General features: G+C 51.6%; 8 protein-coding genes across 8 annotated transcripts; 5 read left to right on the top strand and 3 right to left on the bottom strand.

Annotated features, from left to right (window-relative positions):
* Positions 1-1,003: 1,003 nt before the first annotated feature.
* Z517_12477 (uncharacterized protein) lies at positions 1,004-1,888 on the bottom strand (the record flags this gene model as incomplete). The annotated part of the gene is made up of 1 exon (XM_013422421.1): positions 1,004-1,888. One exon carries the CDS (start codon positions 1,886-1,888, stop codon positions 1,004-1,006), a length of 885 nt encoding a protein of 294 aa, XP_013277875.1.
* A 427-nt stretch (positions 1,889-2,315) lies between these two features.
* On the top strand, positions 2,316-3,138 carry Z517_12476 (uncharacterized protein; the record flags this gene model as incomplete). Its single annotated transcript, XM_013422420.1, has 2 exons — positions 2,316-2,822; positions 2,890-3,138. The coding sequence occupies 2 exons, from the start codon at positions 2,316-2,318 to the stop codon at positions 3,136-3,138; spliced, it is 756 nt and encodes a 251-aa protein (XP_013277874.1).
* Positions 3,139-3,392: 254 nt separating this feature from the next.
* On the bottom strand, positions 3,393-7,283 carry Z517_12475 (uncharacterized protein; the record flags this gene model as incomplete). Its single annotated transcript, XM_013422419.1, has 1 exon — positions 3,393-7,283. One exon carries the CDS (start codon positions 7,281-7,283, stop codon positions 3,393-3,395), a length of 3,891 nt encoding a protein of 1,296 aa, XP_013277873.1.
* Positions 7,284-7,976: 693 nt separating this feature from the next.
* Positions 7,977-9,483, top strand: Z517_12474 (S-(hydroxymethyl)glutathione dehydrogenase; the record flags this gene model as incomplete). The annotated part of the gene is made up of 6 exons (XM_013422418.1): positions 7,977-8,030; positions 8,134-8,248; positions 8,299-8,434; positions 8,489-9,143; positions 9,218-9,315; positions 9,372-9,483. The coding sequence occupies 6 exons, from the start codon at positions 7,977-7,979 to the stop codon at positions 9,481-9,483; spliced, it is 1,170 nt and encodes a 389-aa protein (XP_013277872.1).
* A 1,238-nt stretch (positions 9,484-10,721) lies between these two features.
* On the top strand, positions 10,722-11,944 carry Z517_12473 (uncharacterized protein; the record flags this gene model as incomplete). The annotated part of the gene is made up of 3 exons (XM_013422417.1): positions 10,722-10,857; positions 10,906-11,581; positions 11,665-11,944. 3 exons carry the CDS (start codon positions 10,722-10,724, stop codon positions 11,942-11,944), a joined length of 1,092 nt encoding a protein of 363 aa, XP_013277871.1.
* Positions 11,945-12,247: 303 nt separating this feature from the next.
* On the top strand, positions 12,248-13,615 carry Z517_12472 (tubulin gamma chain; the record flags this gene model as incomplete). Its single annotated transcript, XM_013422416.1, has 1 exon — positions 12,248-13,615. One exon carries the CDS (start codon positions 12,248-12,250, stop codon positions 13,613-13,615), a length of 1,368 nt encoding a protein of 455 aa, XP_013277870.1.
* Positions 13,616-15,770: 2,155 nt separating this feature from the next.
* Positions 15,771-16,473, top strand: Z517_12471 (uncharacterized protein; the record flags this gene model as incomplete). Its single annotated transcript, XM_013422415.1, has 2 exons — positions 15,771-15,867; positions 15,932-16,473. 2 exons carry the CDS (start codon positions 15,771-15,773, stop codon positions 16,471-16,473), a joined length of 639 nt encoding a protein of 212 aa, XP_013277869.1.
* A 1,607-nt stretch (positions 16,474-18,080) lies between these two features.
* Positions 18,081-18,731, bottom strand: Z517_12470 (uncharacterized protein; the record flags this gene model as incomplete). Its single annotated transcript, XM_013422414.1, has 1 exon — positions 18,081-18,731. The coding sequence occupies one exon, from the start codon at positions 18,729-18,731 to the stop codon at positions 18,081-18,083; it is 651 nt and encodes a 216-aa protein (XP_013277868.1).
* Positions 18,732-19,352: the final 621 nt, after the last annotated feature.

Raw genomic sequence — 19,352 nt, 5'->3', positions numbered from 1 at the left:
TGTTTCTTATGGGATGTGTTGCTGCCTCGAGCGCTCAGAGACGCTCTGTCTGGATGGAAATCAAGGCTACCGATGTATCGGATCACGTAGAGCTTCTCAGTGCTTCAGGCGCTACTTCAAGTGCTGTGGTAGGTTGTAGCGTCTCGAAGCTGGTCTCGGAAACGTGAGAAAGCAGTGTGCTTTCCCCATTGCTCATAGTGTCGCTAGACCGGTCCTCTGTCTCCCACATACGCACAAGGACATTGGGCTCCCATACGCTGTAGAAGCATTCTCGAATGTCATAGATTTTGGGGTCGTTCGGGTCGATAGCAAGGCTCATGAGGCTCGCCAAGCACTGTAGGAGTGAGTATACTTGGATTTGGAATTGTGTAGATACTGAACGATGTGGGGTTCACTCTCTGCTAGCGTGGCTGGTTACATTCCTGATATGTTTAGTGCAGATTCTTTGCATTCTGTACTTGTGCTCGGTGTTATACACAATGGCAGCTTCTTTGGCTGTTCGCAATGCCATCAATTCATCTTCTGTCTCTAATGTGACAGCTTGGAGAGAGACAATTCTACCTCTTTCACATCTCTCCGCGCGATACTCCTGTCGCAGCGAGCCAGAGCATCGTGTTGCTTGCGGCGTTTGGGCTCTTGCTTCTCTCCACTGAGCAGCTTCGTCTACTATCCTGCTCTTACGGCGATGGCGAAGGAACTGCACACTGCTCTATCCAAGGTCAATTTGACCATTGCCACCGTCTCGGTCACGACGAAGGGGATCTTACAATGATGCTCAGATCAGCCATTCGCAATTACAATTGCAATTGCACCAGAAACATCCCCGCATTTTATGAATTGTGTGTATGTCTAGTCCAACCCTCTCCTTCACGGATCGTCATTGTCAAAATTCCATCGCTTGAACGCATCACAGATAGCCCCCGTCTATTTGATCTATATCTATATTCTATGTCTATATTCGTCTTTGCCATGAATCGTTACCCTCTTACCCACAAAGGAAATCCTAACACTCAAAGTCCCACATGTCCAGCAACTTGTCCATACCGTCCTCTTGCCCGGTAGCGTCGTCTTCGCTGTCCTCGGCGGGAGCGAAAATCTTCTTGGGGATCCTGTACTCCACCACAGGTGGTTTCTTCTCCTTCTTCTTGAATTCACTCTCGAGCAGGGTAGCGTAACCGTGGTCGAGAAAATCCTCGAGGTTGTACTGCTGTTTTGTGAACTGTTCTGATATAATCCGGGCAATGCTCGCTACTGTGGGGTGGTAGTGTGACTGGCAGGTCTCCAGTTCCCACAGGGAGGAGTCGATGGCATTGGTGAGCTGTGGATTCGGTTCGTTCGGGTCGAACGGGTCGTTGCCCAGGTTGTGTTTGAACTTGGTGTAGGGAGGGTATGGATTGCGGTGGATCATGAAGGTCGTGGTGGGGTGCTGTTTGAGAAGGTTGTAGATGAAGGGGATTATGGCCACGATGCCGGATGGAGGGGCAAAGAGACAGAGACGCGAGAGGCGCTTGATGAAACTGGCAATGGTTGCAGCCGGCAAGTGGTTTGTCGGAGACAGGAAGATATCGAGGTGCCGCAGCACCCGACTGCGATATTTGCTGTGTAGCAGATCTCGGTCAAGAAGTGCATACAGTCGAGGGTAGAAGGAGGGGTAGTCGAGGTTCTTTGTGGTGATGAGGTGGAAGAGGCCCGTGAGAGCCGGCACCGCGAGACTCAGGTCCCTCATGTCAAGACTGTCGGTGAAGAAATCCATAAGAATTTCAGGACGGCGGAGGCTGTCAATGGCGTCGGGCGATTGAAGCTGCTTGAGCAATTGCTTCCGCTGTGGTACCGTCATAGGAGCAGCAATTTGGGCCGCGTACGAGTCCGTGGCCGTTGACGAAGGCATGGTGGGCAGAGGCTGCTGAACAAAAGCGAAGGTGAGCGAGAGCGATGGAGAACAGATGCCCTCGAAATGAAAGATGTGAAAAATCACCACCCCTCCGTGCTTAATGCGGCCGTTCTGCCCTTGTCCTCACTCTCCCAATGTGTGTGTTAACATGCGGTGACATGCGGCATTGCGGTTCCCTGGCCCCAGCCCCTCTTCGCCTCGAAACATTTTTTGATGGCGCCAATTTATTGCCAAGAACTAGTCCACACATGGACTAGCGCAATCAGACCTCAATTGCAAGCTCTCGTCGCCGTGCGCCGGACCACCAAACTTCTAACGTCAGGAGCTCTCAGGTCGACTGTTCAGGCTACAAACACCACAACAATGGCGTCTAGACTGGCGAGGAGTGCTGCTGGTAAGTCCCGCACATGCACTGGAGCTCGACATGGTCCAAAGCAGAGCTGACATCGAAGTTCTAGGAGCCAGCAAACTCCGCGCATCGACTTCTCTCCCAATCCGTGCCCTTCCAACCCTCGCTGCAAGCACGCCCTTGACCTCGATCCGTCATCAATCCTCCTCGAACGTGCCCTCGCAAGATCCGAAAAAGACAGCTCAATCCATCGTCGATGCTCTCCCAGGGTCTTCCCTCGCCAGCAAAACCGCCATTCTTTCTGCCGGCGCTGGAATCTCAGTCTGGGCAATCAGCAATGAGCTCTACGTCGTGAACGAGGAGAGCGTCATCGCTTTCTGTCTGCTGTCCGTCTTCTACGGCATCTTTAAATACACCGGCCCCATGTACAAGGACTGGGCGGATGGCCAAGTGCAGAAAATCAAGGATTTGTTGAATGAGGCGAGAACAAACCATGCTAGTGCCATTAAAGAGCGGATTGAGGATGTCAAGCCCTTGAGCAATGTGGTCGAGATTACGAAGCAACTGTTTGATGTTTCCAAGGTAAGGCATCGAAACCCGAGATCCACTTCCCCTTGCCCATATACAGTGGTTGATGGTTTCTTTCCAGGAAACTGCAAGACTCGAAGCTCAGGCTTTCGAACTCGAGCAAAAAACCGCTCTGGCTGCTGAAGCCAAGAACGTTCTCGACAGCTGGGTCCGTTACGAGGGCCAGGTCAAACAACGACAACAGAAGGAGTTGGCCGACAGCATTATCGCCAAGGTTACCAAGGAGCTCGAGAATCCCAAGGTTTTGCAACAGATTTTGAACCAGTCGGTGGCGGATGTTGAGAGGTTGGTGGCTAGCAAGAGCCAGTAGACAAGCAGAGCGGTGTGGTTAATCTGGCGGTTCGATGAGGCCAGATTGTTGACGAAGGTGCTAGGTGGTACGTTTCCAAGAGTGCCTTGGAGGGGAACTGGTGGACTGGCATTCAAATGTTGTACATAAAATACCTCTCTTTAGAAGTCTGGAGGAAAAGAGCACATCAATTTCACCCGTCTATCTTCCTTAGCCGCCGGTCTAAGTCCAAGTTTGAACAGTCAAGTGAGCTTCCAACGCCTCGCTGGAGGGTATCAAACAACTAGGTACTTCTCTGTCACTTCTCTAGCCATCTCCGAATTTCCGCTCAGAGCATACATCGTCTGAATGGCATACGCCGCTTCCATAGTGAAGTCCTTGTGTTTCGTTTCTGTGTTTGCTTCGCTGTCCGCACGTGCTGTAGTGGCAGTGGCATCAGGGGCTGAGAGCCGATCAGATGCGACTGTGAAGGATAGCATCTTCTCGTATGCCCGCACGGCGAGATCCGACAGGCCCAGCATGTGCCAGCATCTTGCACGGTTGAACGCAATCTCTCGCTCAATCAGCAGCTCCAGGCCGTTCATGTCCTGTGCGGTCACATGGTCTGCGTCACCATCACTGTTCTGCTGTTCTTGCAACAGCTTTCGCGCCCACCCCCTCCTCGCATCGGCATAGTCCTCGAAGAATGCCCAGCCCTGCAGCAACCACATGTGACGGTTCTCGCTGTGCTTTCTGAGCGTCTCGTGCATATAGCTCAGTGAAATACTGAGTAATAACGAGGGGTTTTCAGGACTGAGAGAAAGGGCACGAAAAAAGTATGACAGGGCACTAGAGAAGCCACCGCCTGCGTACAGCACATGGCCGTACAGCGATAGAAGATCGACACTCATTTCCTTCAACTTTGTGATATCTTGATGTTGATTCTGCTGGCTCTGCACGATAGTTGGGTGAGAACGAGGCGATTCTTCAGCATCGTCCCTGTTGTGCGAAGGGAAATCCGTCCTACCCTGCCGCATGAAGTCCGGCACCGCTCCATAACCTTCTGGTTGATAATCAATCGGCAAATTTGCGTCCATTTGCACAATTTGTTTGAAAAGGAATTGTTGCGACGCGCGGTTGCGAAACACGGCACCGGGCCGAGCGAAGACCATGTTCATGGCGGCAAAGAGACGATATACGTCAGAGTTAAATTGAAATGTTCGCAGAAACCATCGTAGCACAATGTTGGACAAGGCTTTGTCATCTTGTAAGGCAAGAGTGCAAGCGAGATATGTGATATAGATATGCAGGAGCGCTTGTTGGTCTTGGTTCCAAACCACACAATCCAATGCAGCATTGATAATGGTGTAGCAACGATGCTGGGCGTCTGCCTCAGGGAATTGAGCCAGGAGGAGGGCATACTCGAGAAAAACATCCAGCCAGTCTGAAAAGGCGATTTCACGATATTCAGTAGGCATGGACGATTCGACGGTAGGGATGGGGAAATCTTGATCCACTTCGACGACGTCTTGTCCATTTCCTTGCTCTCTCTCCCATCTTTGGCGTGAGCCAGCATTGATAGATTCCCGGTTAATGCCGTTCGAGGAATGACATTTCTCCTTGGAGTAAAGCAGGCGGTTGCTTCGGAAATCCGTGATAAGGGAGTCAGCACAGTCCATCCAGGTATTCCTTGCTATTTCGTCGCCGGCCCTCATGGCTTCTGAGTTGTAGACCAGCTCGCTGTAGAGTCTGTTGATCGTTTCTGTTCGGTGGGTCTCTCTTTCTTCTGCATTCATTCGTTTTATCCTGGTTTTGGCTTGCGCCCGTGACCGTGGTGGTTCCCGATCCTTTCTCCTCCGTGCCACATTCTGGGCCGTCTGTCTGGCGATCTCATCGTCCATTGTTGGCAGCATTGCGGGCCTGGTTTGACCAAGTTCAAACTCCTCGCGTAACTCCTCGTATTCGTCTTCCGTCCCTTCTGTCTCTTGGTAGTTTGTCCCTTCCGTTAGCATCGATAGTGCCTTTCGGGTCCTGTACGTCCTCTTCTTTTTTTGGAGTCTGCTCTCGATACGATCAACTGGTGTGCCACCAACAGCCTCGCCAGGAAGGTTGAATGCTTCCTTGAGAGCCTTCTCTGCTTCCTCACGAGCCAGACGTTGTTCTTTGCGCTCGTATTTGCGTCGTTCAGTCTTAGGAAGTAAGCTGTCAGCCACACGAACAGCTTCACGAGCATTCTCCATTGCCTTTTCTTTGTCACCAAATTCGGCGTAAAGCCTCGAAAGGTGCGTCCGTGCTTCGACACATTTTTCATCTCCAGCCTTGGCCTCTTCATAGCACTCGACCGCGTGTAGCTTATCGCCGCAGACATAGGAGGTGGCTGCGATGCCCAACCAAAACTCTGTGTGTGAATATGCGTTGGTGTCCTTCAGAGCCTCATAATAACGCAGTGCCTGGTCGTATTCTTTGGCTTCCTGCAGGGCTTGGGCAACCTCTAGGAATATATCTGGGTAATCATACACAATTGCGCCCTGATCCCTGGCTTCCGGTTCAAGCCATTCAAAATGTGCCAAGGCCTCGTCCAAAGCATTCCGGCCCTGCTTGAGACGGAGGATCCCTAATCTAGCTCTCAGTTCCAAGGGAAGTCCTAAACCATAAGCGTCCGGAGAATATTTGCCGGGTATAAACTCAGGCACCAACACTCGTCGCGGTTCATCTTCTGAGTCAAACTCTCGGTCGTCATCAGTAAAATAATCCCAGTAGACCTCTTGTTCTCGGCCTAAAAGCCACCTCGATAACTGCTTTAGAGATATTAAAGCATTCGTGATAGCTGGATCAGGAGGTTCTTCCAGAGCAAGGATTTGCGCGTAGACCAGAATGTCGGCCCACGTGAATGACTCCTGGCCCTCAAATCCATTTTCCCGGTAGTATCTCAGGGTGTCCTCGTAGAATTGTTTCGCTCTTTCGAGATCCCTTGTTTCAATGCATATTTCGGCAATCTGTCTCAAGACGCTAGAATTCCGAGGCATCCGTTCCAGGATAGCTTCCAGGTCTTTCAAAGCTTTATTGTAGTTTGACAGCTCTCTGCTGACGGCTGCTCGTTGAAAGCGGGCTTCCAAGTGGTCCCGGTCTGTGTGGATGATTCGTGCATAGCAGTAACTGGCTTGCTGCAAGGCAGTCTCTCGTTTCCCCTTGGACCTTTGGAGACAGGCGTTGGCCGCTTGAATCCATACTTCCGGATCTGTTGGTATAGTGTGAGCACCGCTGAAAAGTGCAGCAATGGCCTTTTCGTCTTCGTCCAGAGAGAAGTATATCTCGGAGAGTAGGGCATGAGCAGAATAGATTTCTGGATTAATCGCAATAGCCTGCAAGACTAGGTCAAGCGCTTTGTCACTGTCTCGATCATCAATGAAGGCCGTCGTAGCCCGGCCATAGAGTTCGTTGAATTCCGGCCCAGGGTCGATCGCTGCCCGTGGGCCAATTTTCATCCCTTTGCTCCAACCACCTCGAGGACCCGTCCCCTTCTTGCGTCGCTTCCTGGGCTGAGCACCCGACGATGCCAACTTCGGTCGACCTCGCTTCCGTGTTGTAGAGATAGGTAGGCCATCTGCGACCAAGTCCGAAGGTAGTCCGGGGATGTCGTAATCGTCAACAGAAGTGTCACTATCTTCTTCGACAGGAGACCGCTTCGTGCCCAGCAGTTGCTCTTCATTCTGACTCGATCGCCCATCACGAGAGATGCCCGGATGGTGCAGCTTGGTGGCAGGGAACGGAATGTAGCCTTCAGGGTGATCCTGAGGTCTGTGGGCTGAAAACGGAGGCGCATGCTGCGGCTGATCCGGAGACAGCTGGGGATAAGAGGGGGGATTTAGCACGTATGAATCAGATGCGAGAAGTGGTTGAGAGAATGCAAAGCTGTCCTCGAACCGTGACGCCGGGTGCAGCAGAAACGATGCATGCTCGTGGAAAACAACTCGTCTTGCAGACAAGGTCTGGTGCAGTAACGTTGACCTATGCAGCGAGCCGGGTGCGGGTGGATGGTGAGGCAATTCTCGAAGAGGGCTCACCGGGCCAAGAGGCAGCATTCCATCTGGTCCGACTGAAGGGTTGACAGTCGTCGCGTAGTGAGGAGTAGACGAGGAGCCATCACCTGTCGCATGTGACGACTCCTGAAGGCTCAAGTTGTTCATCTCGCATGGCTATGCATCTGTCATCAGCCTTGTGTGGATCGGGCGACGCGTAGGTTTGGTGGTATTTGGGATTGTCTAACTTTTTTGCGGCAGTAAAAGCAGAGACTCCGTTGGATAGCCTCAGTTAACCCAATCGGGCAATTTACTCCGAGGTGTGCGAGACGAGCAAGGCACGAGCAAGGATGAGTAAGACAAACAAGGGTTAGCACCATTGGAAGATTGAAGCCGACCAACCCATGGGTACGCAGCAGAGACTCTAGGGACTGCTACTGTTGCTACCAACCATCTCTACCAGGGGTCCTTCACTTGTCACATTTTCCACATTCGGGGCCACCCAATTGATCTGCACATACACATCGCCCAGGACGGCGAAGAACAAGGACTCTCGCCAGGACTTATGAATAGCCGTATCTATAACGAAAAGTGGCCGGGTGGGGGGAGTCTCGGATGGTGCTCTGCAGTTCTCTTCTGCACATCCGATGCCTTCTCGACCGGCCCCTCTTTCAGCATTATCATCATAGTTACGTGAACCCCACCTCAAAGAAGGCCGCTCGCTCACTTGAAAAACAACAGCCTCCCCACACCCGGCATGTTGAAGGCTTCTCCTTTCTGACATTTCCGTGTTTCCTCTACCCTCTTATTGTGGACTGCAGCCTTTGTTGAAACCAGCTTTCTCCGACCCAATCCATCAAAATGCCTGCCGACACTGTTGGAAAGGTGATGCCCAATGCTCCAGGATCCCCATGGGTTCATGTGCTGACTCTTCCTATTGCCAGACTATTACTTGCAAGGTAAACACTGGCCTTCTTCTCCCGTCTCCCCCGACCAGACAACTCCTGACTCTGTCCAGGCTGCCGTTGCCTGGGAGGCTGGCAAGGACCTTTCGATCGAAGACGTTGAAGTTGCTCCACCCAAAGCCCACGAAGTCCGCATCCAGATCTACTACACGGGAGTTTGTCACACAGGTATGCTGCACCTGCTGCGGGTAAGAATCGGGAACTGAAAGAGATGCCAGATGCGTATACCCTTTCCGGGAAGGACCCGGAGGGCGCGTTCCCTGTCGTTCTGGGACACGAGGGCGCGGGTATCGTCGAATCAGTGGGTGAAGGTGTCACATCCGTGAAGCCTGGGGATCATGTTGTTGCGCTCTAGTACGTCCAGCTCCTCTCTCCTGCGCCGTTCAACCTGTAACTTACCTCTGGCAGCACCCCGGAATGTAAAGAATGCAAATTCTGCATTTCCGGCAAGACCAATTTGTGCGGGAAGATTCGGGCTACCCAGGGCAGAGGTGTGATGCCAGACGGTACCTCGAGGTTCAAGTGCAAAGGCAAAGATCTTCTGCATTTCATGGGCACTTCAACTTTCTCCCAGTACACGGTCGTCGCCGATATTTCCGTCGTGGCTATCACCGATAAGGCTCCGATGGACCGCACATGCTTGCTTGGCTGTGGCATCACCACCGGCTACGGGGCAGCAGTGATCACCGCCAACGTGGAGAAGGGCTCCAACGTTGCTATTTTTGGCGCTGGCTGTGTTGGTCTTTCCGTCATCCAAGGTGCCGTTAAGAACCAAGCGGGCAAGATCATTGTGGTTGACGTCAATGACAAGAAGAAGGAATGGGCTGAGAAGTTTGGCGCCACAGACTTTGTCAACCCGACTCAGCTGAACGGTCAGACCATCCAGGAGAAGTTGATTGAAATGACAGATGGTGGGTGCGACTACACCTTTGATTGCACTGGAAACGTCCAAGTCATGAGAGCTGCTCTTGAAGCATGCCACAAGGGCTGGGGCCAATCCATCATCATTGGTGTTGCCCCTGCCGGCGCTGAAATCTCCACGAGACCCTTCCAACTGGTCACGGTAGGTTCTCATTATCTTGCGCAAGCCGAGAAGCTGCGCGGCATTGGCACAAATAGACTGACAAACCTTTCCAGGGCCGTGTCTGGCGAGGCTGTGCGTTTGGCGGCGTGAAAGGTCGCACTCAACTTCCAGGACTTGTTAAAGATTACATGGATGGAAAACTCAAAGTCAAGTAAGTGCCCTCGAACCCCTCGGTCAACGTCTGTTCATCTCTGACCGTTTGCTCAGCGAGTTCATTACGCATCGCCAGCCTCTTGACAAAATCAACGATGCGTTCCATGACATGCATGCTGGTGACTGCATCCGATGTGTAGTGGACATGGGCGCAAAACAAGGGTGACTACACTCGGGAGAAAGCAAACTTTGAACTGTGATGAAATGAAATTTCAAGAAGCCTATATATGTAGTCCGCGTCGCGGTTCCGATGGTGGACAAGAGATGTTCAATATTGATGGCGCCGGGGATACGAAAAGAAATTACCTTCGCATGTATCTTGAGGATCAAACATAGCAGACCTGCCTTCTTTCAACGAAATCAAGTCAAATCAAGCCCAGTATTGCTGTCTGTTGGTCCTCGTAAAGCTCACTATCACCACACCACATGTAAGTTGTTCTCTGCATCACCAATCAGATGGCAGTACTCATCAAGTGTGTCTCTTCTTCACTCACCGATACGTGCCACCTCTCCTTCTCATTCTCTCCTTTTTCTCTCTCCGACTCACACACCCACTCCCGAGCAACCACATACAAGACATTCCTTCTTCCGAAGCGGGGGTTGCGTGCTTGAATGCCAAGGCAGATCTCCGAGTGCTTGCACTTGCAACTTCGGCATTTAAAAGTCCGCAGTCAAGACCGGCAAATCGAACAGAAGAAACCGAACGGAGCAAAGGATTGGGCGCGAGAGCCACCTCTGATAGTGGCCTGTCGGTTTCTCGGTCTCTCGGTCCGAAAGAAACCTGAACCAGTGGGCGCACGTGGCAGATATTTCCCGAGAGCTTTAATGATGTTGTACTTATAAGTACGAGGTACCTAGTTAGATGCTGGTGTGAGGCTTGGCTATACTTTGGTGGTTGCGCAAGAACTCCGGCACCTCCGAGGAAACCCCTTCGTGCCCCTTTGGACTGCCCCCCAATCATTCGACGGCCTTTCAAAGATGCCTAAAACTTCCTTCCAGGCCCTGGATTCCAGGAGTGGCTGAGCCGGTACAGCGACCATTTGGCGGTCTAGAATGTGCACGAGGCCTTTCAAGTGGAAAGGACGAATCTTAGAAAGCCGGCGTTTATTGACCCTCTCTTCTATCCCCGAGCTCTTCAAACAGGTCTACATCTGACATCTCCAGTGTCACTTCTAAGCTACCAACACTCGCCGTCTTTCTCTCCTGCTCATGGTCAATCAAACATGCCCCAATAGTGCTCACCCCTCATTGGCAATATTTGGTTGATTTGAGGTCATCGCCTTACCACTGTTAATGTCGCCGTCATCTTGACTAGCCGCCGCTTTCACAAAGCCCCGTTGTTTCCTTGAATTCCCCCTCAAATCTAGAAACTCGTCGATTTCCCAGGGCGGACGACATTTCAAGATGCGGCGTTATGTTCCCGATCACCAACAGCTCACAGCGCCGCTACTGAGCAAGGATTTGGCCCAGCCAATGAATGAGGGATCCGAATATGGAAGTCAAGGTCCAAATCAAACCACCGCCTTGGATTTTCCTCCGGGTTTGTCCTTGTATCCTGTGCATCAGCATGGCTTCTGATAGTCAACAGCAAGCTGGACATGGGCCAAACCATATAGTGGCAAGCAGTCTTTGCCTCAAACCATCGCACATCGAGGTTTCAAGGCCGAACACCCTGAAAACACCCTGGACTCTTTCAAAGGTGCCGTGCAAGTTGGCGCCCATGCACTCGAGACTGACATTCATTTGTCCAAGGACAATGTGGTTGTTCTCTCTCACGATGCAGATCTGAAGCGGTGCTTTGGCAAGAAAGAAAAAATTGTCGACTGTGACTGGGACTATTTGAGTACCCTTCGCACGACCAAGGCCCCTCACGTACCTATGCCACGTCTCCGAGACTTACTTGAATACGTCGCGCAGCAGGGCATGGAGCATATTTGGCTGTTGCTCGATATCAAATTGGACAACAACTCGGACGATGTAATGAGACTGATAGCACAAACCCTGGCGTCGGTAAATCCTGGTCAACGGGCCTGGAAGGAACGGGTGGTTCTCGGTATCTGGGCTGCCAAATTCCTGCCTCTATGCATGAAATATTGCCCAGGCTACCCGATATCACACATTGGATTCTCGACCATCTACGCCAGGCAGTTCCTGAAGGTCCCGAATGTGTCGTTCAATATGCTACAGAAGAGCCTTTTTGGTCCTTTGGGTGCCCGATTTATGAGCGATGTACACAAAGCCAATCGCCCGCTCTATGCTTGGACGTAAGTTTTCAAGACATGCCCAAAGCCACGACCTCTGCTTCAACGTACCTCGAAGAATATCACTAACGTAACGGTGACTGCAGTGTCAATGACCCCAATCTCATGAAATGGTGCATCCAACACAATATACAGGGAGTCATTACGGATGATCCTAAAACATTCAAGAAGATTTGCGACGAGTGGGACGAGCAAAGAGAACCAGAAGCCAAAATCACCTGGGTCCAGTGTCTCTACACGTTGTGGGTATGGATTATGATCGCAATTTTCTCAAGACGCTTCAGGCGCAAATTCCCAGAGACGGTTGAGCATTTCATTCAACAGAATAATCTGAGATTGAAATCTGTCGACACCTTCAAGGAGTAATCACCCGCCATCATTTGAAAAGCTATCGGATAGACTGTGGATAAAAGCAAGGTTCCTGGTATTGTGACATGGTAGAATACCATGGCAAGACGGAACATCACTCTATGTACAAGTTGTATAGAATCAAGAGATTTTGTATTGGTGCTAATGTGTGCTGGACGACAATCCCTTGCTATAATTTGCTTAAACCCCCACACCCCACATCCGGACGCGTGAAATTTACGCGTTGGTTGACGTCCAATTTGTTATTTGCCAGTATCAACTGCCATCAACCCGCCTTACAAATGCACCGGTCTCGTAACAATGCCTCGCGAGATTATCACCATCCAAGCAGGCCAGTGCGGTAACGCAATCGGCTCCCGATTCTGGCAACAACTATGTCAAGAACATGGGATCTCTCGCGATGGAAACCTCGAGGACTTTGCTACCGAAGGCGGTGACCGCAAAGATGTCTTCTTCTACCAGAGCGACGACACACGTTACATCCCTCGAGCCATCCTCATCGATCTCGAACCACGAGTCATCAATAGCATTCAAAGTGGCCCCTACAAAAACATCTACAACCCGGAGAATTTCTTCATCGGCGAACATGGCATGGGCGCAGGGAATAACTGGGCGGCAGGGTACGCGGCGGGCGAGAGGGTTCAAGAGGAGATTTTTGACATGATTGATCGGGAGGCTGATGGCAGCGACTCGCTCGAGGGATTCATGCTCCTCCATTCGATTGCCGGCGGTACTGGGTCGGGCCTCGGGTCATACCTCCTCGAGCGCATGAATGATCGGTTTCCCAAGAAGATTATCCAGACGTACTCGGTGTTTCCAGACACTGCGACGGGCGACGTGGTGGTGAATCCCTACAACAGCTTGCTCACCATGCGGCGGTTGACACAGAACGCCGACTGTGTCGTGGTCCTCGATAATGGTGCGCTATCGAGCATTGCATCAGAAAGACTGCATGTTCAAGAGCCTTCGTTTCAGCAGACGAATCAGCTAGTCTCGACAGTCATGTCAGCCTCTACAACGACGCTGAGATATCCTGGATACATGCACAATGATCTGGTTGGAATCATCGCGTCTCTGATTCCTACACCACGGTGCCACTTCCTGATGACCGCTTATACTCCATTCACCGGGGACAATGTGGACCAAGCTAAAACCGTGCGAAAAACCACGGTGCTTGACGTGATGCGCCGCTTGCTCCAACCGAAGAATCGAATGGTATCCATCACCCCCTCCAAATCCTCTTGCTACATTTCCATCCTCAACATCATCCAAGGCGAGGCCGACCCAACCGACGTTCACAAATCCCTTCTGCGCATTCGAGAGCGGCGAATGGCAAATTTCATACCCTGGGGTCCAGCCTCGATCCAGGTGGCTTTGACCAAGAAATCTCCATACCTACCAAACACGCATCGAGTTTCAGGTCTCATGCTAGCAAATCACACCAGCGTGGCTACCCTCTTCCGCAGAATAGTGGTGCAGTACGAAAAAATGCGGAAACGAAATGCCTACTTAGAGCAATATAAAAAGGAAGCGCCATTTGCTGAAGGACTAGCCGAATTCGATGAAGCGAAGGAGGTCGTGATGGGCCTGATTGGTGAATATGAGGCGGCAGAGAAGGACGATTACCTTGATCCAGACGCTGGAGAAAAGAAAGTTGAAGGAGCTTGAGGTCGCCGACTCCCGGCCGGAATCCGACAAAAGACCTAGGGCTGTCGGCGTCGGCCACTGACATGACAGCGAGACGGTGGTCTCTATGACAACCAATCGACCAAACGAGCTCACAGCAGCATTGGCGATGGGGAAGAGAACACTATCTTTCGAAGTGTGTGAGGTGATGGTTGAAGCATTAACGGGGAAAGAAATGGTGTTGCCCGCCGATGTCGCATACATATTTGGGTCGTCTCTAGCATGATTGTTTGGGCGGGCATTTTCCCTATGCTTGCCCTGGTACTGGATCGGCCCAGCAGAGGCCGCGACCAGGAGAAGTGGGAATATGCAGGGTCTCGGCCGCATGTGCAGATCGAGCCCAGCCAGGAAGTTCGGGGCAGTGCCTTCCAACACATGACCCGAAAACTATCAGGTGGAAGAAAGAAAGGTTTGATTGATATGAACTAGTGGGAAAGCTATTTCACGATAACGGTAGATGCCGTTCGCATAAGAGTCCTGGAGTCTAAAAAGGATGGCAGCCACAGATACAACGTTTGTCCCTCGTGCCGCCACGCATACCGGACCTGAATGGGAGGCATAGTCGATGTCGCATGCCGCATTCGGACAAAAGCCAACCGGACTGCTTTGGGAGAGGCCTAGACTAATCAGAGCTGCCTACCAAGTGAGGAAAGCCGCGTCGCAGCCAGCTACAGGTGCCAACAATGCAATTGTGTCAAAGCGGGCTAGTTATCATTTGTCCATGGGCGTCCGTCGCTTTGAAGGTACAAGGGCATCCTGATGGGGTCAGCACTGACGAGTGAACAAGGGCACGGGCAGGTCAGAGTCCCCAGCGCTCAGACCGACGATCTGAACCTCAACCGGGAAAAGGGCGGCTTGGGAGCCATAATGAATTATTGAGGGACTGTTTCCGTCACCACCGCCCGGATATGGCGGCTCAAAGGCGAAGAGGACGGAAAGGATGGAGAAAGGAACAGATTGGGAGGATGTGGGATTGTATGGCTTGTATGACTTACAGCAGAGCAAGACGTGTGTTTTTAAGATGATTTGATCCACGACTGGTCTGTACCCAATGTAGTGGTTGAGCGGTTGACTCTTTGGCTCTTTGGCTCTTTGGCCAGTGGCTGGGACCTGGCTCGTTGGGTGCTTTGGCCGCCACGAGACACGAGAGCGCGATTAACCCTCGCAACGACCTGAGCTTATTATTCAATTATGCTATGCGCCATCATCATGATTGCCAGCCCATCAGCTCGGACTGAGCGCCTTTGAAAGCTTTTCACCTCTTATTTCTCTCCGATTACGCTCATCCCCCTTCGCCCCTCGCTCCTTCCGACACCCTTGCGCAGTCTTTGTGTCGCTCCTGCCGTGGATTTATCTCGCTCTTGTTCGGTCTCTTTCATTCTTGGACCTGCCACTGTCTTCCACAGGGTCCCCACTTATTTAGCCCTTACTTGGGCCCCTGGGACCTGGGAACCAACTGGTCAGTAGCGGTCACTGTCACTGTCACTGCTAGAGTTGCCCTGGGCGCTGGTGGGTGCTAGGTGGCTCAAACTTAGGTCAATTTGGGTCCCTTTCTCCGTATTTACCATCCACCATACGTTCGTTGTCAAACTCCGAGCCACTGGATCCCCCGTCATACTCAGCTACTCGGTAAGTACGAGGACCACTCGTATCTGACCTTCGCCTCAATGTCCCCAAGCAGCCACCTTTGTCACTAGTTCCCACATACCACTAACCTCCCCATTAGCCACCTGCTTGCCTCATCTTGTCGCCTTGTCCCCTGGCTTGATTGTCCATCTGACTAGCAAGCTCGCTACTACCCAGGCAGTACATTACACGACTCATCTGCACCAACCTCACTGTCTCATTCTTCTATCCTCACTTTATCCAACCTCAATCTCATTCCAACAGGCCGCTGAAACCGCACACACATAGCCAGATCATCATCTGCCTTCTATACTCTTGCCTCCCTCTAATCACCGTCACGCTATCTCCTTACCAGTACTCCACTCAGCACTGGTCTAATCGCCCATTCGTCATCGGTCACGAGCCTGGTTACCTGCGCCGGATCCTCCTCAACCGCAATCTCCAACCCACATAAAGATCCCCTGCTCCTCAACCTACATCCTTTTTCCTCACATCAAATCTCACATTCAACATGAATCGCTCACGATCTGGCTCCGCAACCTCCAGCACCGGCAAAGACCTTCCGGCTGACAATATGGCCATCCAGGTGCAAATCAGCGGCGAAAAGAGTGAGCCTCTCCTCATGGGATTCCATTTTGTTTCCTGATGGCAAACTAACAAGTGTCCCTGCAGCCATCAAACTGAACGTGCGACCCGTACACACTGTTTCCAATGTCCTGGAATTCCTCTCTGCCTCTACCAATTTACCAGCAGACGTTCAGCTCATGCTGGATGGGAGGCATCTTGAACCCTCAACCACAGTGGGAGAGCTCAAGCTCCAAGAGTCATCAACACTTAAGCTGTCTGCGCCGTCACGAAGTACCACACCTATAGATGCATCACAACCCCAACCCCAGGCGCCAGCACCGGAGATGAGCGCCGCTCAACCATCACCATCCACACCAGCATCAACATCATCAACACCCATACCCTCGGGCGCGGCCACACCAACGAAGAGGAAGTCGAACAAGCCTCGGTGTTCTAAAGATGGGTGTAAAGCACCGGCTCAACCAATTGTGGGGGACTGCGGATTTTGCCAGAAGCGCTTCTGCGGAAAGCACCGTATGTTGGAGTCTCATAATTGTGAAGGCCTCGAAGACGCTAGAAAAGCGGACAAGGACCGCAACGCGGCCAAATTGGAAGGAGAGCGGACCGTGATGCTTCGCGGCCTCTAGAGAAGGAATCATGATCCTGAATGATCTGAAGTGGCATTTCCAAGTGCGAAGAGAGTGACATGCGTGGCGGGAAATACAATATCTTATGCTTTTGTTTCTCTGCGACTCGGCAGAAGCGTTGCTACTCGGCGTTTGTACGATGGCCCATTCACGGCGATATACGGGGTGTTTTGGTTTTCTCGTGGGCAGGGAACATGGGAAGGACTTCACCGTCTCAGGGTTCGTTCTGGGCAAGGGCTAAGGCTAGGACTTGGGATTGTGGGATCTGAATCGGGAATACCTCATCATGGACTATGCACAACGAAACAGACGGTGTGCTTTTTGAATGGGGATATCATTCGTCCTGCAGTCTTCGAACTCGTGCTGCCTGCGATTGTCCCGCTCATTGCGGGCTTTCAGGCTTTGATAAATCTTGTGCGCAACTCGCAACGGGCATGGGATACTCGTGGGTCATCTACACATAAAGAAGTACATCAATACTCAGCGCTCACAGTCACGATCAATGACCATTTCACTCGCATACCAAATAGGGGAATAACGGAAGCCGTGCTCGAGGACAGTCTAAGCTCCTCGCACTGCTGCCGAGCCAATCACTCAATGCCGATTGATTCTGTACTCCGACCGTCCAGTCAATTGTCTCCTTTTGTCAAGTCAGTATGGTTGGTCACGTATGTCTCTCGAGAGCCCAACCCACGGCACATACGTGTACATGTTGTGCTAGATATTACGAAGTATCGAGTACAGCTTCGGCAGGGACCAAAGGAAAGCGGGGAAAGAAAGGAGACAATTTGACAACCAGACGACTAGACAGGCCTACAGATAGATGGGCTTGTATGTCTACGAGGGATTTGCGCTCGTCGCACACGGTTAGTGACATGAATTGAATATATTTCAATAGATTTCCGTGTTCGGCACGTTGCAGGTTATTCGTTCATGGACTGACCGACTGATTACTGACTGAGCTGTGGAACAGGACAACGACTACGCGAACCTTTTTCGTGCTTGGTGGAATGGTGCATGCAATGCTATTCCCTATGCGCATCTGAGTTGATTTTATACAAAGGTCAAAAATATATAACATTTAATAGAGGGCGGCGCACTCGGTCTGCGTTGCGCGCCGTTATCACGAATGAAAAGACAAAGAAGCGTTCAAAATGCAAAAAACTCGGTCGGTACTTCGTAGTAGATGAGCCCATTTTCTCCGTCGGGAAGCTCGACCTCAACTTCTTTTCTCGTAATTCCCGTAAATACTCCTCTCTGACTTGTTTGCTGACTTGCGCTGGTCTTGTGGTGAGTGAGTGAGCTCCATGTATGTCCCCGAGTCTGTCCCTGTGGTACTTGATTCTAGTGAATATGTTGGAAGTACCTCGTAGTGATGCGACGCTCCGGAGGGCAACTCACAGATGTCTAAAAGAAAAACGATAACTTCTTCAAAGGAATTGGGGATACGTGCTATGTTGCGTTTGGTGTACTTGAGGAACGTATGCCATGGAATAAGGCAAGGTCCACTCGACGCCTCCATCTCGACGTCTTCCTTTGATGCCAGTCAACACTTGTCTATGCGCATCGGACTGCCCTAAACCTAGACCCGCATACTCTGCCGACACCTAGGCCGTCGTCTCACGGTTTTCCCAAAAATTGAAGGTGCTGATCTTATCCACACTCCACGCAGTATTGGCGCCGTTGTTGTTAGCAGGGGCATTCCCTTCTTGAAACCTACCCGCATCCCTCTTCCGCTTGCAGTATTTCCGCGCGCACATCTCCACAGCTTGCCAATCGTCTGCGTTGAGATAACTCTTCACAGACTTTCCATCATCGTGGAGTTTGCAAAATGCCTCGCGGACCCAGGTGAGACAATTGAATGCCGAGTCGTCCGCGGGAATGCGAAGATCTCGAAGAATGGAATTCAGACGCTCTTCGTCCGTGACTTTGCACACGGCGACACGCACCAGAGCACTCTGGGCAATGGGGTTTGTAGGGATGTCTTGTTCTTCGTAAACGTGCCGGTTGGTGTCGTGATCGAGGTGCGCTACATGGTAGCGGATCCCTTGATCAGTTCGCCGGGCGGTTTGAGGGCCGACAATGAGAGACCAGTGATAAGAGTCACAGCTGAGGGCGTTGCGAAAGGAAGAATTTGTAGACGAGGCGCTCCGGGGGTAGAGGACAATATAGAGTCGAGGCTTGTCTTTCGTCGGCTTAAGTGCGGTGGTAGACGAGAGAGACCGAAGGAACTGAGGCTTCGTCGAGCTTGGACTCATTGCTTCTTTCAGCAAATTAGATCTGGCTCAGAAGTCCTCACTCATGGCAGAAGAGGGGCAGGATCCGAGATCGATAGATAGACATTATAGCCCGTGAGTTGCCCTACCAACAATCTTGAATGGTAGCCGCACCAAAAGCACAACGCATTCTTTTTGGTGGGCTGGAGCTAAAGGTAGGATTGAAGTGAGGAGGCTAGTTGGTTCGCTTGTGCCACTCGGCTAAATCATTATACGAATTCACGGCTGAGATGTTTTTCTCGGGTGAGTGTGCTGTAGCCCGATATAGAACAATCACCAAAACAACCCCCCACCACGTTTGTGGTGTTTCTGTTGCCGTGATGACGAAATGTGTCACCCCAGCACCACCGGTGCCAAGTCCCTACTTCACAGCATTTCACCCGTCTCGCCGGCTCGCCGTCCTCGCTTTGGGGTGAACCCGGGGACTGGTCCAAGTAAGTCTGGGCAATGGATCGATTATTCCCTCTGCTCACGCTGTACAAGTGTCGAAGATTGACCTTACCACGTTGAAACGTGTCTCGTGAGGAGTTTTTCTTCGATCTGCGGTTTCATGCTGAGGCTTTCAATGCCTCAGCCACAGCATTCCACGTCAAATTGATCAGG

Source organism: Fonsecaea pedrosoi (genome assembly GCF_000835455.1).
Source record: "Fonsecaea pedrosoi CBS 271.37 unplaced genomic scaffold supercont1.10, whole genome shotgun sequence".
NCBI classification, from domain to species: Eukaryota; Fungi; Ascomycota; class Eurotiomycetes; order Chaetothyriales; family Herpotrichiellaceae; genus Fonsecaea; species Fonsecaea pedrosoi.
Note: the sequence above shows the minus strand (reverse complement) of the source record. Positions and strands in the feature narration are given on the sequence as shown.